The sequence below is a fragment of the Coturnix japonica genome, unplaced genomic scaffold, assembly GCF_001577835.2.
Source record: "Coturnix japonica isolate 7356 unplaced genomic scaffold, Coturnix japonica 2.1 chrUnrandom541, whole genome shotgun sequence".
NCBI lineage: Eukaryota > Metazoa > Chordata > Aves > Galliformes > Phasianidae > Coturnix > Coturnix japonica.
In genome coordinates, this window is record NW_015439923.1 from 9,657 (window position 1) to 24,395 (window position 14,739).

The window sequence follows — 14,739 nt, forward strand, 5'->3', positions numbered from 1 at the left end:
GGGAAAAAAAAAAATCGGGCCCCATTTTCCCCAAATGGAAAAAAAAAAAAAGGGTTTTTTTTAAAATCGCTGGGTGTCTTGTCAGGTGGCCTAGTTTTTTTCTGCACACACAGCAATGGCAAGGAATGCTCCTGCACTCCACCCCTCGGGGCTTGGGGGGGCACAGGGGCAAGCGATGGATCACCATCTTGCACACCGGGCAATGAGAGCAAGCCCACACGAGGAGATACCACATCCATAGGGGGCAACAAGGAAACCCATGGGGGGGGTAAGCACCTCATGGTGTAGAAAGACATCTCACAGCAGGCTTTGTGTTTGCGTTGAGAGGCGGTCGCGACGTGCTTCGGACTTCTAACTCGCGCGCAACATTCAGGGGGCCCACTCAAAACACTCTCTAACGGGGTTAGCCGTTCTGATGGAAAGCGATGGGATTGTGGGCGTGAGGTCCATTCAGATAGACTGAGCGGGGCCCGCCAATTAACAGTGCCCCTTCTCACAAATTCAGGAGACTCCTATTGATTGCTTGGCCAGTTAGTTTGTGGAAGACGTGTTGTGGTGATTGCCTTTGTTCTGGGAAATAAGAGCAGGGGCGAGAAAAGGGAGTGCAGATCGGCTGTTCTGGCTGAACAGAACAGATGTTTTTCAGATGGGCGGACACGCAAGGTTACGGGACAGAGTAGGCGAACACGGCAACGGCGTGCAAACCGGTGCGTTGCCTTTCTCCTCCCTCCGTAAATTGTCGGGTCACCACCCAGCGCAGTGCTTTGCGGCTGTGCGCGAGTTGTCTGGTATAGAGACACAGCAGGGCAGGCAGGGGGCACATCAGCACAGCGGGTATGGGCCAGATGAAGGCAGCTCAGCCACCCGTATAGACGGGGGCCCATGGACACGCTCAGGGCCCCCCGCCTCCTACTCACTTCTTGGGATTCAGAAGACAGAGGGAGCTTCAAGCACCAGGGTGACCTCAAGCGTCAAACTGGCCGGTATGCTGGACGCATAAGCCGCGGCGAGCATCGCCTAAGCCACCTCACCAGCCCCAATTCAGACCTCAGAAAGGGCCCAGCATCACCGACCAAAGAGAGCGCCACGCAGTGCTTCCGCACGGCAGAACACTCCAGCCTCCCTCCGCACGCAAACAAGCAGGCCAGAGAGAAAAGCTGTAGGCAGCACAGCTCCAGCCCCAGCCTCTCATCACCCTAGCGCCTACAGCCCAGCATCTTCCTGCTGTGGCCTTCCCCCAGTAACCGCATGCACATACAGCTTCTGCGAGGACCACACCGATCAGCGAGTGGGTCCCCTCTTGAGGCTCCCTCGCAAGCAATGGCTCCAGACCTCACCCACTCGGAGCCCCATGACCCAGCAGCCTTTTCAGGCAACTGTTATGCATGCAAGCCTGAACCAGCCAGAAGAGCCAAGTACTGAGAGGAGGTGTAGCGGCCATCACACAGCTGCTGCCCATAAGGATACCGGGTTGTAGCTGGTGCTGAGGAAGGGCTCTGACTGAGAGGTGACTGGGAAAACTATGGCAAGTTACCCATGTGCAGGTACTCCCACCACCCCAGACCCCCCATCTCGCAAGGCTTCTCGACTGTGAATTTATCCTCGATCTTCAGCATCAAATCTACTCGCCAGTAAGGCCGGCAATTGTCAACTCTGACAGATCCTTACTTGCTCGCCACAGTACCACGCCCACTAGTGTCTTCATCGAGCCAATCCCCTAAAGCTCCCTCCTCAGCGCTACAGTCCTGCCTAAAGAGCGTGCTTATCGGCTTCGTTGACAAGGAGGAAAAGGAATGAGCAAAGCGAAAGGAAGCCGTTTACCCCCAGTGTTGTCAAGCTGCTTTTACAGATGAGCTCTACTGCAGTTTCCTCCCCCCTAATGTCAACAGGCTTCACTACACGTTAGCCCCCTCACACAGCAACCCCCCAGCCCAGCTGCTAGAGCCTCAGCAACCCTTCTGTCCTTTAGTTCTAGCACGCCTCGCAACGCACTGACCAGCCTCAGCTCCCTTGCCCAAGGAAGCAGCTGAACCACTACTCATCCTGGTGCTCTGAAGCATGAATTCGCGCACCACCGAGTAGCCCAATCTCCAGCCCACACATGTCTCCACCCCTCACTTATTTCCTCACAGTGCCTCAGGCGCGAACCCAGCCAGCCCCTCCACCAGGGAGGCTTCTCCTGCTCATAAGTGCGCTCCTCACAGCCAACTCCCTCAACTTCTCCGCTTGGGCAACAAGGCTTACGAACGCCATTCTCCACTGCTCGTATAAGTGACCCTCCCGCGACAAGCCTGGTGGTGGTCCCCGTTCCCGGCAGCGCAGCTGGCCGTGCTTGGCGGGAGCGCACTAGCTAGATACACATGGGGAGCCCAGAGCAGGGACTACAACTGCATTGCATAGACCTCCACCGAGACAAGGGCTGGGCCTCGAACGCGCCGGGGTCTCTCTAGCTGGGGCTGATCCAAGCTGGGCTTCGACGCGCCAGAGATCAACGCTCCCCCACCCAAGGGCCATCTCACGCGCTAGGGCGAGGAGGCTGGATCCTGGGTGGCATGTCAAGCACCTTCAGCAAAGGGGAGGGGAGTAAAGGCAGGGGTGCGAAGGATGTAGCAAAAAGGGGTTGGTGGGCAGAGGAGCGCGACGAGGAGGGGCATAGGACCCCTTGGGCAGCCAGGTGCCACTACTGGGCAAATACCAGGCACACCAGTACTAAACTCGCTGAATCAGAACTCCTAGGGCGCGGGCTCACATATATTTAATTACAGTTGATCTTAAAAGCACTTATATTGTCGACGATCCCAAGACGCATGGTCGTGAGGCAACTAACAACACTAACACAGTAGAATGCAGAAACAAGTGGAGTGGGCATTTCAGAGAGGCAGGCTAGATGAATGTGGGGCCGTCGCATGAACAATGTGCGAGGTTAGCAAACACTGGCGAGTAGTCACAAGCTGGACATCAGGGCGGACAAAGTACAAATGTGGATGGAGCAGGAGGTAGTTGGGGTAAATTTATGTTTAAATAAATACCACGACTCATTTATTTTGTAAATTATCTGTTTGTGGTGTGGGGAAGTTAATAACGTAGTAAACTGTAGGAGGTATGGGGTGGTGACAGACGCAAATAAGGGAGTAGGTGTTGGCTTAGGGGTGGAGCAACTTTACGAAACCGCGGGGGGGGCACATATGGACAACAACGTGGACATACTTTTTCTCTCTCACATACCCTGCCTGTGCTTCCCTCCACTGTAATCCTTACAATCCTTCAAGTAAGCTCTGTAGCAACTCAGTCACAGAAAACATGAATGTGATCTTCCAAGGCACTCAGAGTGTTCCCAGAGTCCTGATTTTATGCCACAAGGCAGGCCTGCTTCTGGATTCCTTAAAGTAAGTGATAAAATTTTCCCTTGTCTCAAACAAGATCCATAGGCAGAGCTTCTCTAAGTGTACACTTTTCTCTTGCAGTGGCTGGCTGTTTTCCCTTAGATACAGGCTTGTAGGAATAAAATGTCTTTCTTAAACAACGATTTTCAGAAATTGGATCCTCTTTGCTGCAGTCTTTCTGTCCACATGCTGAACAATCATCACTTGCCTGAAAGAAATTGGTGGCTTTGGCTTTATGTTTTTCAAGTCGTTTTAAAATTATAAATCTTAGAACAGAGTGAGGATAATGTAGAAATGCTTCAGTAGAGCTGTGGTATAACTTCTCCCAACCCGTGTCGGGAGCTGGGGTGGGTTCGCGCTTCGCGCAACAAGTGAACGCTGTCCAAATACAAAGTGGAAAAGTATAAATAAACACACTTCCACGCGTTGCGGTTGGAACATAGCGGCATCGGCGAATTGCCATCCCCATCAGGGGCACAAAGAACGGGGGGGGGGGCACACACTAGAACGGGGGGGGCATCATAAGAACGGGGGGGGGGCACAATAGAAACTGGGGGGGCACACATAAGAACGGGGGGGGGAACATAGAAACTTGGCGGGGGGCACATAGGAACGGGGGGGGGCCCAGTAGAACAGAGGGGGCAACATAGAACGGGGGGCGGGGCAACATAGAACTAGGGGGGGGGTACATAGAACTGGGGAGGGAGGGGGCTACATAGAAACGGGGGGGGCACATAGAAACAGGGGGGCAACAAGAACGGGGGGGGGCACACATAGAAACGGGGGGGGCCACATAGAACGGGGGGGGGGGCTAAACATAGAACAGGGCGGGGCACATAGACACAGGGGGGGGGGAGCAACGAGGGGAACGGGGGGGGGAGCACACATCAGAACTGGGGGGGGGCAGCATAGGGGGGGCGGGGTCTGAATTGGGGGCTGGAGGGGGGCTGAGCTGTGGGCTTGGGGTGGGAGGCTGAGCTGTGGGCTGAGGGGGGGGCTGAGCTGGGGGCTATAGGGGGGCTGAGCTGTGGGCTGTGCTGTGTGCCCCCTGCCTGCCCTGCTGTGTCTCTCAGAGCTCCCACCACGAAGCCGGTGCCGAAGGGAACAGCCGTGGCCGTGGGGCTGAACCTGGTGCGAATCTACTGCCAGAACGACTCGGTCTATCAGTACCACGTCACCTTCAGGTAATTAAGGCACTGTTAATTGGCTGCCCCGCTCAGTCTATCAGCACCACATCACCTTCAGGTAATTAAGGTGCCATTAATGGGCAGCCCCGCTCACCACCAGGTGGAGCTCCACCTCTTACCCCCCCCATGGGTTTCCCTGTGCCCCTATGGTGTGTTGTGGGGCTGGGGGTGATGCATCGCTGCCCCCTGTGCCCCCCCAGCCCCGAGGTGGAGTGCAGGAGCATTCGCTTTGCCATGTTGAAGGAGCAGCGCGAGGTGACGGGGGACGTGACGGCGTTCGATGGCTCCATCCTCTTCCTGCCCATCCTGCTGCCTCAGGTGGGGCCAGAGCTGCTGCCATCCCCTGCCATGGGATGCAGTGATACCCCCCCACAGAGACACACACACACACACAACCCTGCCATGGGATGCAATGATCCCCCCCCCACAGAGACACTCACACACACACAACCCTGCCATAGGGATGCAATGACCCCCCCATACCCCCCAATGTTGAGTGCTGATCCTGTTCCCGTTTGCAGCCGCTCAGCCTGACGGCGCTGCGCAGGACGGACCAGGAGCAGATCAGCATCAGCATCCAGCTGACCAAAGTGCTGGAGCCCAGCTCCGACCTCTGCATCCCCTTCTACAACGTGGTGTTCCGCAGGTCAGCATCTATGGGGCTTTTATGGCCTCATTTTTATGTTCGGGGTCTGATGGATCCATGAGCCTCTATGGGGCTTTTATGGCCTCGTTTTTGTGCCATGGTCTGATGGATCCATGAGGCTCTATGGGGGTTTTTATGGCCTCGTTCTTGTGCCCATGGTCTGATGGATCCATGAGGCTCTATGGGGTTTTTATGGTCTCCTTTTTATGCCCATGGTCTGATGGATCCATGAGGCTCTATGGGGTTTTTATGGCCTCGTTTTTGTGCCTGGGGTCTGATGGATCCATGAGGCTCTATGGGGTTTTTATGGGCTCCTTTTTATGCCCAGGGTCTGATGGATCCATGAGGCTCTATGGGGTTTTTATGGTCTCCTTTTTGTGCCTGGGTTCTGATGGATCCATGATGCTCTATGGGGTTTTTATGGGCTCCTTTTTATGCCCATGGTCTGATGGGTCTGTGCTGCTCCTCAGGGCCATGAGGATGTTGGACATGAAGCTGGTGGGCAGGAACTTCTACGACCTGTCCAAGGCCACCGTGCTGCAGCGCTACAGGTGGGGCTGGGGCTGAGCTGGGGCTGTGATGTGTTGGGCTGTGCTGGGGCTGTACTCAGACTGGGCTGTGCTGGGGCTGAGCTGTAGTGGGGCTGAGTTTGGCTATGCTGGGGCTGTGCTGTGTTATGTTGGGGCTGAGCTGGGGCTGTACTATGTTGTGCTGGGACTGAGCTGGTCTGTGCTGTGCTGTGCTGGGGCTGTGTTGGGCTGGGGCTGTGCTATGTTGGGGCTGAACTGGGCTGTGCTGGGGCTGAGCTATAATGGGGCTGAGCTGGGCCTGGGCAATGCTGGGGCTGTACTGTGTTGTACTGGGGCTGTACTGTGTTGTACTGGGGCTGTACTGTGTTGTACTGGGGCTGAGCTGGGCTGTATTCTGTGCTGCTGAGCTGTGCTCTGTGCTGCTGAGCTGCTCTGCTCTTTTCCCTTGCCTTCAGGCTGCAGATCTGGCCGGGTTACTCCGTCAGCATCCGCAAGAAGGACGCTGGGCTGTTCCTGACAGTGGACACCGTCCATAGGATCATCCAGGGTGAATCCGTGCTGGCTTTAATGTGAGAGGGGGGAGCCAGGGGCAGCAGCCCCGAGGTGATGGGGTGGGTTGGGGGTCCCATAGATATGGGGGCTGTGGGGTTTGGGTTCCGTGCAGGCAGTCCATCTGCAAGCAGAACCCCAGCAGCTTCCACGAGGAGTGCACCAAGCAGCTGGTGGGCAGCACGGTGCTGACCCGCTACAACAACCGCACCTACCGCATCGACGACATCGACTGGGACAAGACCCCCCGCGACAGCTTCACCCTGGGCAGCGGGGAGCAGATCAGCTTCGTGGAGTACTACAGGTGGGGGGGCTGCAGGGGGGGGCGGGGGGTTCAATGGGGCGACTGGACCCCACCATTGTGGCTCAGTGGGGGTTGGGGGGGGGGTTATGGGGTCCCTCATCACCCCCCATCAGGTAACGGGGCACTCCGGCCGTTTGGGGGGGGGCTGCAGGGGAGCTGGGGGGGGTTGCTTTGTGAGAAGCCAGGCTTATAGCGTGGGTTTTGGTCCATCTCCTCTATGGGGTGTCTATGGGGGGCTGAATCCCCCTTTTTGGGGTTCAATGGGGTGGCTGGACCCCACCATTGCGGCTCAGTGGGGGTTGGGGGGGTTATGGGGTCCCTCATTGCCCCCCATGGGGTAATGGGGCGCTCCGGCCCTTTAGGGGGGCTGGGGGGGTTGCTATGTGAGAATCCTGGCTTATACTGTGGGTTTTATGGCAGCAAAACGTATGGGATCACGGTGCGGGAGCTGGAGCAGCCGCTGCTCATCCACAGGCCCAAGGAGAAGGTGGTGCTGGGGGGCAAGGTGAGAACAGGGGGGGATTTGGGGAGGGGGGGTTGTGCTGTGTGTGCTTTAAGCCATGAACTGGGCCATCCTGCAGCCACGGCTGGACATGGTGCTGCTGCTGCCCGAGCTCACCTTCCTGACCGGCATCTCGGAGGTCAAGAAGGACGGCCGCATGCTGAAGGTCAGTATTGTTTGCTATAGGGGAAGGGATGGGGTTTGGCCGTGGGGCTGCCCCACAGCTCGCTCTGCCCCATAGGACGTGATGCGGGAGATGCTGCAGAGCCCCCAGCAGCACTACGAGTCTCTGTGCAGTTTGCTGCACCGCATCCAATGCAACCAGGAGGCGTCGCAGGAGCTGAAGCGCTGGGGGCTCATCCTGAGCCCCGACATCCACAGGGTAAATGGGGGGGTGTTAAAACACCCCACAGCTGTGTGAGCTGCACGGGAGCTGCATTGGTGCTGTGTTCCCTGCAGACCCAGGGCCGCATTCTGCCTTCGGAGAGGGTCAACCTGCGGCGCTGCTCCTTCATCGCTGCTGAGGACGTCAACTGGAACAGGGAGGTGGTGAGAGAAGCTGCCATCTCCACGGTGAGAGCACGGCTCAGCAATGGGGTCACATCCTCCATAGGGTGCCATTGTCCATAGGGTGCCATTGTCCATAGGGTGCCATTGTCTATAGGGTGCTGTTATCCATAGGGTGCCATTGTCTATAGGGTGCCGTCGTCCATAGGGTGCCGTCGTCCATAGGGTGCCATTGTCTATAGGGTGCTGTTATCCATAGGGTGCCATTGTCTATAGGGTGCCGTCATCCATAGGGTGCCGTCATCCATAGGGTGCCATCGTCCATAGGGTGCCATCGTCCATAGGGTNTATAGGGTGCCGTCATCCATAGGGTGCCATCGTCCATAGGGTGCCATCGTCCATAGGGTGCCGTTGTCCATAGGGTGCCATTGTCTATAGGGTGCTGTCATCCATAGGGTGCCATTGTCTATAGAGTACCATTGTCTATAGGGTGCCGTCATCCATAGGGTGCCATCATACCCCCCGGCCCCACAGGAGCTGAGTGTTGCAGCATCCCCCCCCCATATCCCCCCCTTTGGATGCTCCCCCTGCCCCACACCTCCCTGTTCCCCCCCAGGTGGACATGAACTGCTGGCTGCTGGTTTACCCGCGGCGCCTGCAGGACGTCACCAAGAACCTGGTGTCTCTGCTGCGGAGCTGCTGCGGCCCCATCGGGATGCAGGTGAACCAACCTGGGCTGGTGGAGCTGAAGGACGAGAGGCTGGAGACCTACGTGAGAACCATCCGCAGCGTGTTGGGCCACGAGGTAAAGGGGGCTGGTAAAGGGGGCTGCTATGGGGGGGTTCATTTAATCTATGGGGATTTGGGGGTTGCAGCTGCATGCTGTTGTTGGGTTGTTCTGCTGTGTCTCCATGCAGGACAAGGTGCAGCTGCTGCTGTGCATCACCACCGGCACCAAGGGGGACGTGTACAGCGCCATCAAGAAGCTGTGCTGCGTGCACAGCCCGGTGCCATCCCAGGTATGGGGGGGGGGACCCCCAAGCAGGGCTGGGTGTGGGGCAGCCCCACAAGTTCATGTCTCACGTCTCCATCCATCTGCAGGTCATCAATGTGAGCTCCCTGCAGGGCCACATGGCCAAGCTGAGGAGCGTGGTGCAGAAGGTGCTGCTGCAGATGAACTGCAAGCTGGGAGGAGAGCTGTGGGGGGTGGACATCCCGCTGGTGAGAGGGGGACATGGAGGGGGGGCTGCTCGGGGGACAGCATGGAGGGGGGCACAGCATGGAGGGGAAGGGGGAGTAGGGTTAGGGTGGGGTAAGGGTTAGGGGTTGGGGTTGGGTTAGGGTTAGGTTAGGGGTTAAAGTTGGGGGTCGGGTTAGGGGTCAGGTAGGGGCTAGGTTGGGGTTGGGTTCGGGGCAGGTTAGGGTTGTGTTAGGGGTTGGGTTAGGGATTAGGGCTAGGTTAGGAGTTGGGTTAGGGTTAAGGTTAGGTTAGGGGTTAGGTTAGGATTAGGGCTAGGTTAGGGTTGGGTTAGGGTTGGGTTAGGGGTTAGGTTAGGGTTGGGTTAGGGGTTAGGTTAGGGGTTAGTCCCTCACCCCCAGCCCTGCCATTGCCTCCCTGTGCAGAAGCAGCTGATGGTCATCGGGATGGACGTGAGCCACAGCAGAGGGACGCGCTCCGTCATCGGCTTCGTGGCCAGCACCAACCAGTGCGTGGTACCGGGCCGGCCTGGCTCTGCTCTCCCCCCCTCCTGGGGACGGGGTCAGCCCTGCCTTGGCCTCATGCAGTGCTGGGGCAGCACCGGGCCCCGTCCCCAGCTGTGCTGTTTCCAGCTGTGCTGTCCCCAGCTGTGCTGTTTCCAGCTGTGCTGTTTCCAGCTGTGCTGTTTCCAGCTGTGCTGTTCCCATCCGTGCCCTGTTTTGTCCCCCCAGGCTGCTGACCCGCTGGTATTCCCGTGTCGTCTTCCAGCTGCCGCAGCAGGAGATCGCCGACAGCCTGCGGCTCTGCCTGGCCAACGCGCTGCAGCAGTTCCACGAGGTGGGGAGGGGGGGCAGCAAACAGCCCCCGAGCAGCTGTGAGCCCTGCAGGAGGCCTGGCCTCATCAGGGGCTGCATTGCCCTCATGCAGCGCTGCATTGGGTCCTTTATGTGTGGGTGCTGTGGGTGCTGTCAGTGCTGCTCGGTGCTCACACCTCCCCAGCAGTGCAGCATGGGGGGGGCTGCATGTGCTGCATGTGCTGCTTGCTCTGCCCCCACCCTGTGCATCCATCCCAGCACAGTGAGGGCAGGGGGGACCCGCAGGGCTGAGTCCGTCCCCATCGGCAACATCACCCCCCACCCCTTCCCCCCTCCTCAGCCCTGGGGGACCCCAACCCCCCCATCTTCTACCCCCTCCCCTCATCTTCTACCCTTTCCCCCATCTTCTCCCCCCCTCCCACTTCTACCCCCATCTCTATCTCCCTCCCCATCTTCTATTCTCCTCTCCCCCCAATTTCTACTACCCCCATCTCTTACCCATCTTCTACCCCCTTCTCCCCATCCCCCCTCTTCTACCTTCCCCCCCATCTTTACCCCTGTCCCCCGATCTTTCTACCCTAAAAAAAACATCTTCATCTTCTACCCTCTCCCCTCCATCTACCCCCTATTCTTTCTACCTCCCCCCCTCCTCTACTCTCCCCATTCTTCTACCCCTTCCTCCCCCATCTTCCACCCCCCCCATCTCCTACCCCCCTTTTTGCCCCCCAGATGAACCACTGCCTGCCCAAGAAGATCGTGCTGTACCGTGACGGTGTGTCCGACAGCCAGCTGGACACGGTGCTCAAATACGAGATCCCGCAGCTGCAGAAATGCTTCGAGGCCTTCGAGAGCTACAGCCCCAGCATGGCCGTGCTGGTGGTGCAGAAGCAGATGGGCACCAACTTCTACTCCGGCTCCTCGGATCACATCTCGGCTGCGCCTGCAGGGCTGGTCGTGGATCACAGCATCACCAGCACCGAGTGGTGAGCGGGGCGGGCTGTGCTGGCTGCGGGCTGCGGGCCGGGCCGTGCGTGTGCTGTGCAGGCTGCGCTCTGCTCCACTGCAGGCAGGACTTCTTCCTGCTGGCCCATTGCCCGCGGCTGGGCTGCAGCGTCCCCACGAGGTACATCTGTGTGCTCAACACCGCCAGCCTCAGCACCGAGCACCTGCAGAGGTGAGGGGGGATGCGGGGAAACTCCTGTTGCAGGGCTGGGTTGCATTGGGGCGTTGCATCCTGCAGTGCTGCATTGGGGGCATTGCATCCTGCAGTGCTGCATTTGGGGCGCTGCATCCTGCAGTGCTGCATTTGGGGCGCTGCATCCTGCAGTGCTGCATTGGGGGCATTGTATCCTGCAGTGCTGCATTGGGGCATTCCATCTTGCAGTGCTGCATTGGGGCGTTGCAACCTGCAGTGCTGCATTTGGGGCATTGCATCCTGCTGTACTGCATTTGAAGGCACTGCATCCTGCTGCATGGGATCCTGCATCCTGCTATGTTGCATTTGGGGGGTGTGGCATCCTGCAGTGCTGCACTGGGGCACTGAATCCTGTGCTGCATTACTATGCTGCATCCCGCTATGCTGCATGGGATGCTGCATTTTGGGGCGTTGCATCCTGCAGTGCTGCATTTGAGGCATTGCATTCTGCCATGCTGCATTAGGGAGGTGCATCTGGGGTGCTGTGTCCTACTATGATGCATTTGAGCACTGCATCCTGGGCTGCATTGGATGCTGCATCCTGCCATGCTGCATTGGGGCGTTGCATTCTGCCATGTTGCATTGGATGCTGCACCCTGCTATGCTACATTGGGGCACTGCATTATGTTGTGCTGCATTTGGGGCATTGCATCCTGCTGTGCTGCACTGGGGCACTGCATCCTGTGCTGCATTGGGGTGTTGCATCCGCTATGCTGTATGGGATGCTGCATCCTGCTGTGCTGCACTGGGGCACCGCATCCTGTGTTGCATTAGGGTGCTGCATCCTGTCACGCTGCATTGGGGCACCACATCCTAGGCTGCATTGGGGCATTGCATCCTGCTGTGCCGCATTGGGGTGTCATATGCTGTGCTATATTGGGGTGCTGCATCCTGTGCTGCACTGTGGCTCTGCACGCAGCCCAGCAGTGCATTGCAGCCGTGCATTCCCTGCCCTGTCGCTGACTGTCCTGTCTGTCCCCAGGTTGACCTTCAAGCTGTGCCACCTCTACTGGAACTGGCCCGGCACCATCCGCGTCCCTGCGCCCTGCAAGTACGCGCACAGGTTGGCCTTCCTGGCCGGGCAGGTGCTGCAGCACGAGCCCAGCGTGCAGCTCTGCAACCAGCTCTTCTTCCTGTGAGCGCAGCCCCTTGCAGCCCTTATTGCAGCCCTTCTTATAGCTCCATGCATCCCCCCCTTGCATCCCCCCCTTGCATCCCCCTCTTGCATCCCCCTCTTGCATCCCCCCTTTGCATCCCTTCCTGCAGCCCCTTGCAGCCCCTCTGCTTTCTCCCCCATGTTTCTGGTTCCTTTATGGGGTTTCCCATTTCAGGTTGTTATTATGGGGGGGGGCATTGAGGTCACTTTGCTGCCTGCCCAGCTCTTCCCCCCCCCCTTTATTTTCCATTCCTTTGCAGTGTGATAACAGGGAGCTGATAAGGAGCTGATAAGGGGGGAGGGGGGTTGGGGGGGGTCGGGACTTTGATTCCTCCCCGCTCCGCTGTGATCTCTGCTGCCTTTAGTTTCCTTTGCTGCTCCCTTTGCCTTTTCCTGCCCGTTCCTGTGGCTGTTGCTCCCCCCCCTTCCATTAAAGCTGTTCCTTCCAGCACTGCCGTGTTTATGGGGGGGGGGGTCCCTTATTACTGCCCCCCATCCCCAAATGGGACCATCCCCCCCATCCCCCATATGTGTCTCCATTGGGGTTAATCATTCACTGCCCCACAGCGGACTTTGGCTGCGGCTGCTGTGGGGCGAAGGCAGAGCAGGGAGGGGGGAAACGGGACCCCCCCCATCCCCATCCCCCCCTATGGGACCCCCACCCCCCCTATGGGACCCCCACCCCCCCATAGGCCCCCATGGAATGCAGCCCCCCCCCCACCCCATGGTCTGCTGCTCAGGCGCAGCTCAAGGGCTCTTGTCTCTATTGCGGGGGGGGGGGTCTCGCCTCGCTGCCCCATAAGTGATGTGTGGGGTGATGGGGGCCATCCCCATGGGGGGGGGGCTTTCCTATTTGGGGGGGGGGCTTTGGATGGGGGGTTGTCCATCTCCTCTATGGGGTGTCTGTGGGTCCATATGGGGCTGAATCCTCCTGGGGGGGTTAAAGGGGCGGCTGGATCCCACCATTGCGGCTCATTGGGGTTATGGGTCCTTATGGGGTTATCGCCCCCCAGCAGGTAACGGGGCGCTCCGGCCCTTTGAGGGGGGCGGGGCGGCGGGTGCGAGGCGCTGATTGGTGGGCGGGGCGCTGTGGGCGGGACGATGGGTGACGTCGGCCAATGGGAGCGTTCCCCGTGCTGCGGGTCGAGCGTGCGCAGCGCGGGACGTGGAGGGAGAGAGAGAGACTGAGGGAGGAGGTAATGGGGGGGGATAGGGGTAATGGGGTTATGGGGTTATGGGGTGGGGAATATGGGATGGGGTGGGGGTGGGATAGGGATGGGGGTAATGGGATGGGGATAATGGGTTTGGGGTGGGGAAGGGGAGGGATGGGGTTAAGGATGGGGAGTGGGGTGGGGGGGGGTCGTGGGATGGAGACCCCCGTGTGCCTCCCCCCAAACCCCCCCACCCGAGTGTGGGGTGGCCGGCAGCGGGATGTGGGGCAGCGCCCCATATGGGCTGTAGGGTCGCTCTCCATACGGGCTGTAGAGTCGTGCCCTATACATGGGCTGTAGGGTCGAGTTGTAGGGTCGTGCCCCATATGGGCTGTAGGGTCGAATTGTAGGGTCGTGCTCTATACAAGTTATAGGGTCGCGCTGTAGGGTCACACTCTATGCGGGCTGTAGGGTCGTGCCCCATATGGGCTGTAGGGTCGAGTTTTAGGGTCGTGTCCCATATGGGCTGTAGGGTCTCTCTCCATACGTGCTGTAGGGTCACGCTCTATACATGTTATAGGGTCGCGCTGTAGGGTCGCTCTCCATACGTGCTGTAGGGTCCCGCTCTATACGTGCTGTAGGGTCCCGCTCTATACGTGCTGTAGGGTCCCGCTCTATACGTGCTGTAGGGTCCCGCTCTATACGTGCTGTAGGGTCGCGCTGTAGGGTCGCGCTCCATCTCCGTCCCCGCTGTTTTTAATGGGATCGATGACGGCCGGGAAACGCACGAAGCTCGCTTCAGGAGAGCGGGGGCTGGGGGGGGGGGCGCTGCCGCTGTGCCACACATCCCATGCGCGGATGGATGGATGGGGGGGGCGGAGCTCGGTGCCCCCGGGGCGGATCGCTCCATCCCCCCCCGCCCATTCCGCTCATGGAGCCGCGGGGCGGGACGGAGCTGAAAGTGTCAGCGGGCTGCGGGGTGGGGGGTTACGGCGGGAGGACCGCCGGGGGGTGGGGGCGAAGGACCCAGGGACAACGGAGCGGGGGGGGTGGGTCTGGGTCTGGAACGTGCGTGATTGGGTGGGCGGCCCCACGGGATGGGGCGCTGGGTCTATGGTTTGTTGAATCCAGGGGGTGTTGTGGGGTCCGGGGGGTGTTGAGTCTGGGGGTGTTGTGTTGGGGGTCTGGGGGGATGGGGTCCGGAGATGTGGGGGTCGGGGGGCTGCTGTTTTGGGTCCGGGGGGCGATGGGGTTGGGGTTGTTGGGGTCCAGGAGGTGTTTGTTGGGGTCTGGGGGGTGTGGAGTCTGGGGGTGTTTGTTTGGGGTCCCGGGTTGTTGGGGTCCAGGTGTTGGGGTTGTGGGTGGGGTTGGATGGGTCCGGGGGGCTATGGGGGTCGGTGTGTGTGGGTCCGAGGTTGTAAGAGTCTGGGGGGAGTTGGATCCGGGATGTTGGGGGTCCGAGGTTGTTGGGGTCTGGGGTGTTGGGCAGGGCGATGGAGTCCCGGGGGGTGTTTGTTGGGTCTGGGTTTGTGGGGTCGGGGGGCGACGTGGATCCGCTGCGGGTCATCGCGGTGCTGCGCCCCCCTTTGGCAGCGAAACGGGTTACGCGGAGTTTG

General features: G+C 59.3%; 2 protein-coding genes across 4 annotated transcripts in view; both read left to right on the forward strand.

The window, feature by feature from the left end:
* The window catches only part of PIWIL2 (piwi like RNA-mediated gene silencing 2), a 13,279-nt gene extending 859 nt beyond the window's left edge, over positions 1 to 12,420 (forward strand). The window contains exons 3-21 of the mRNA XM_015850806.2: positions 932 to 983; positions 4,457 to 4,567; positions 4,771 to 4,888; positions 5,092 to 5,216; positions 5,687 to 5,767; positions 6,202 to 6,315; positions 6,411 to 6,599; positions 7,020 to 7,104; positions 7,181 to 7,267; positions 7,343 to 7,483; positions 7,561 to 7,674; positions 8,225 to 8,413; positions 8,526 to 8,627; positions 8,710 to 8,829; positions 9,232 to 9,314; positions 9,538 to 9,643; positions 10,351 to 10,604; positions 10,688 to 10,795; positions 11,799 to 12,420. Coding sequence (XP_015706292.1) covers positions 932 to 983; positions 4,457 to 4,567; positions 4,771 to 4,888; positions 5,092 to 5,216; positions 5,687 to 5,767; positions 6,202 to 6,315; positions 6,411 to 6,599; positions 7,020 to 7,104; positions 7,181 to 7,267; positions 7,343 to 7,483; positions 7,561 to 7,674; positions 8,225 to 8,413; positions 8,526 to 8,627; positions 8,710 to 8,829; positions 9,232 to 9,314; positions 9,538 to 9,643; positions 10,351 to 10,604; positions 10,688 to 10,795; positions 11,799 to 11,955 — 2,336 coding nt within the window. The 3' untranslated portion in view covers positions 11,956 to 12,420. The remainder of the gene's footprint in view (positions 1 to 931; positions 984 to 4,456; positions 4,568 to 4,770; positions 4,889 to 5,091; positions 5,217 to 5,686; positions 5,768 to 6,201; positions 6,316 to 6,410; positions 6,600 to 7,019; positions 7,105 to 7,180; positions 7,268 to 7,342; positions 7,484 to 7,560; positions 7,675 to 8,224; positions 8,414 to 8,525; positions 8,628 to 8,709; positions 8,830 to 9,231; positions 9,315 to 9,537; positions 9,644 to 10,350; positions 10,605 to 10,687; positions 10,796 to 11,798) is intronic.
* Positions 12,421 to 13,077: 657 nt separating this feature from the next.
* The window catches only part of SLC39A14 (solute carrier family 39 member 14), a 13,130-nt gene continuing 11,468 nt past the window's right edge, over positions 13,078 to 14,739 (forward strand). For all 3 annotated transcript variants that reach the window (XM_015850807.2, XM_015850810.2, XM_015850808.2), the window contains exon 1: positions 13,078 to 13,168. The gene's annotated coding sequence lies outside the window, so the exon portion shown is untranslated. The remainder of the gene's footprint in view (positions 13,169 to 14,739) is intronic.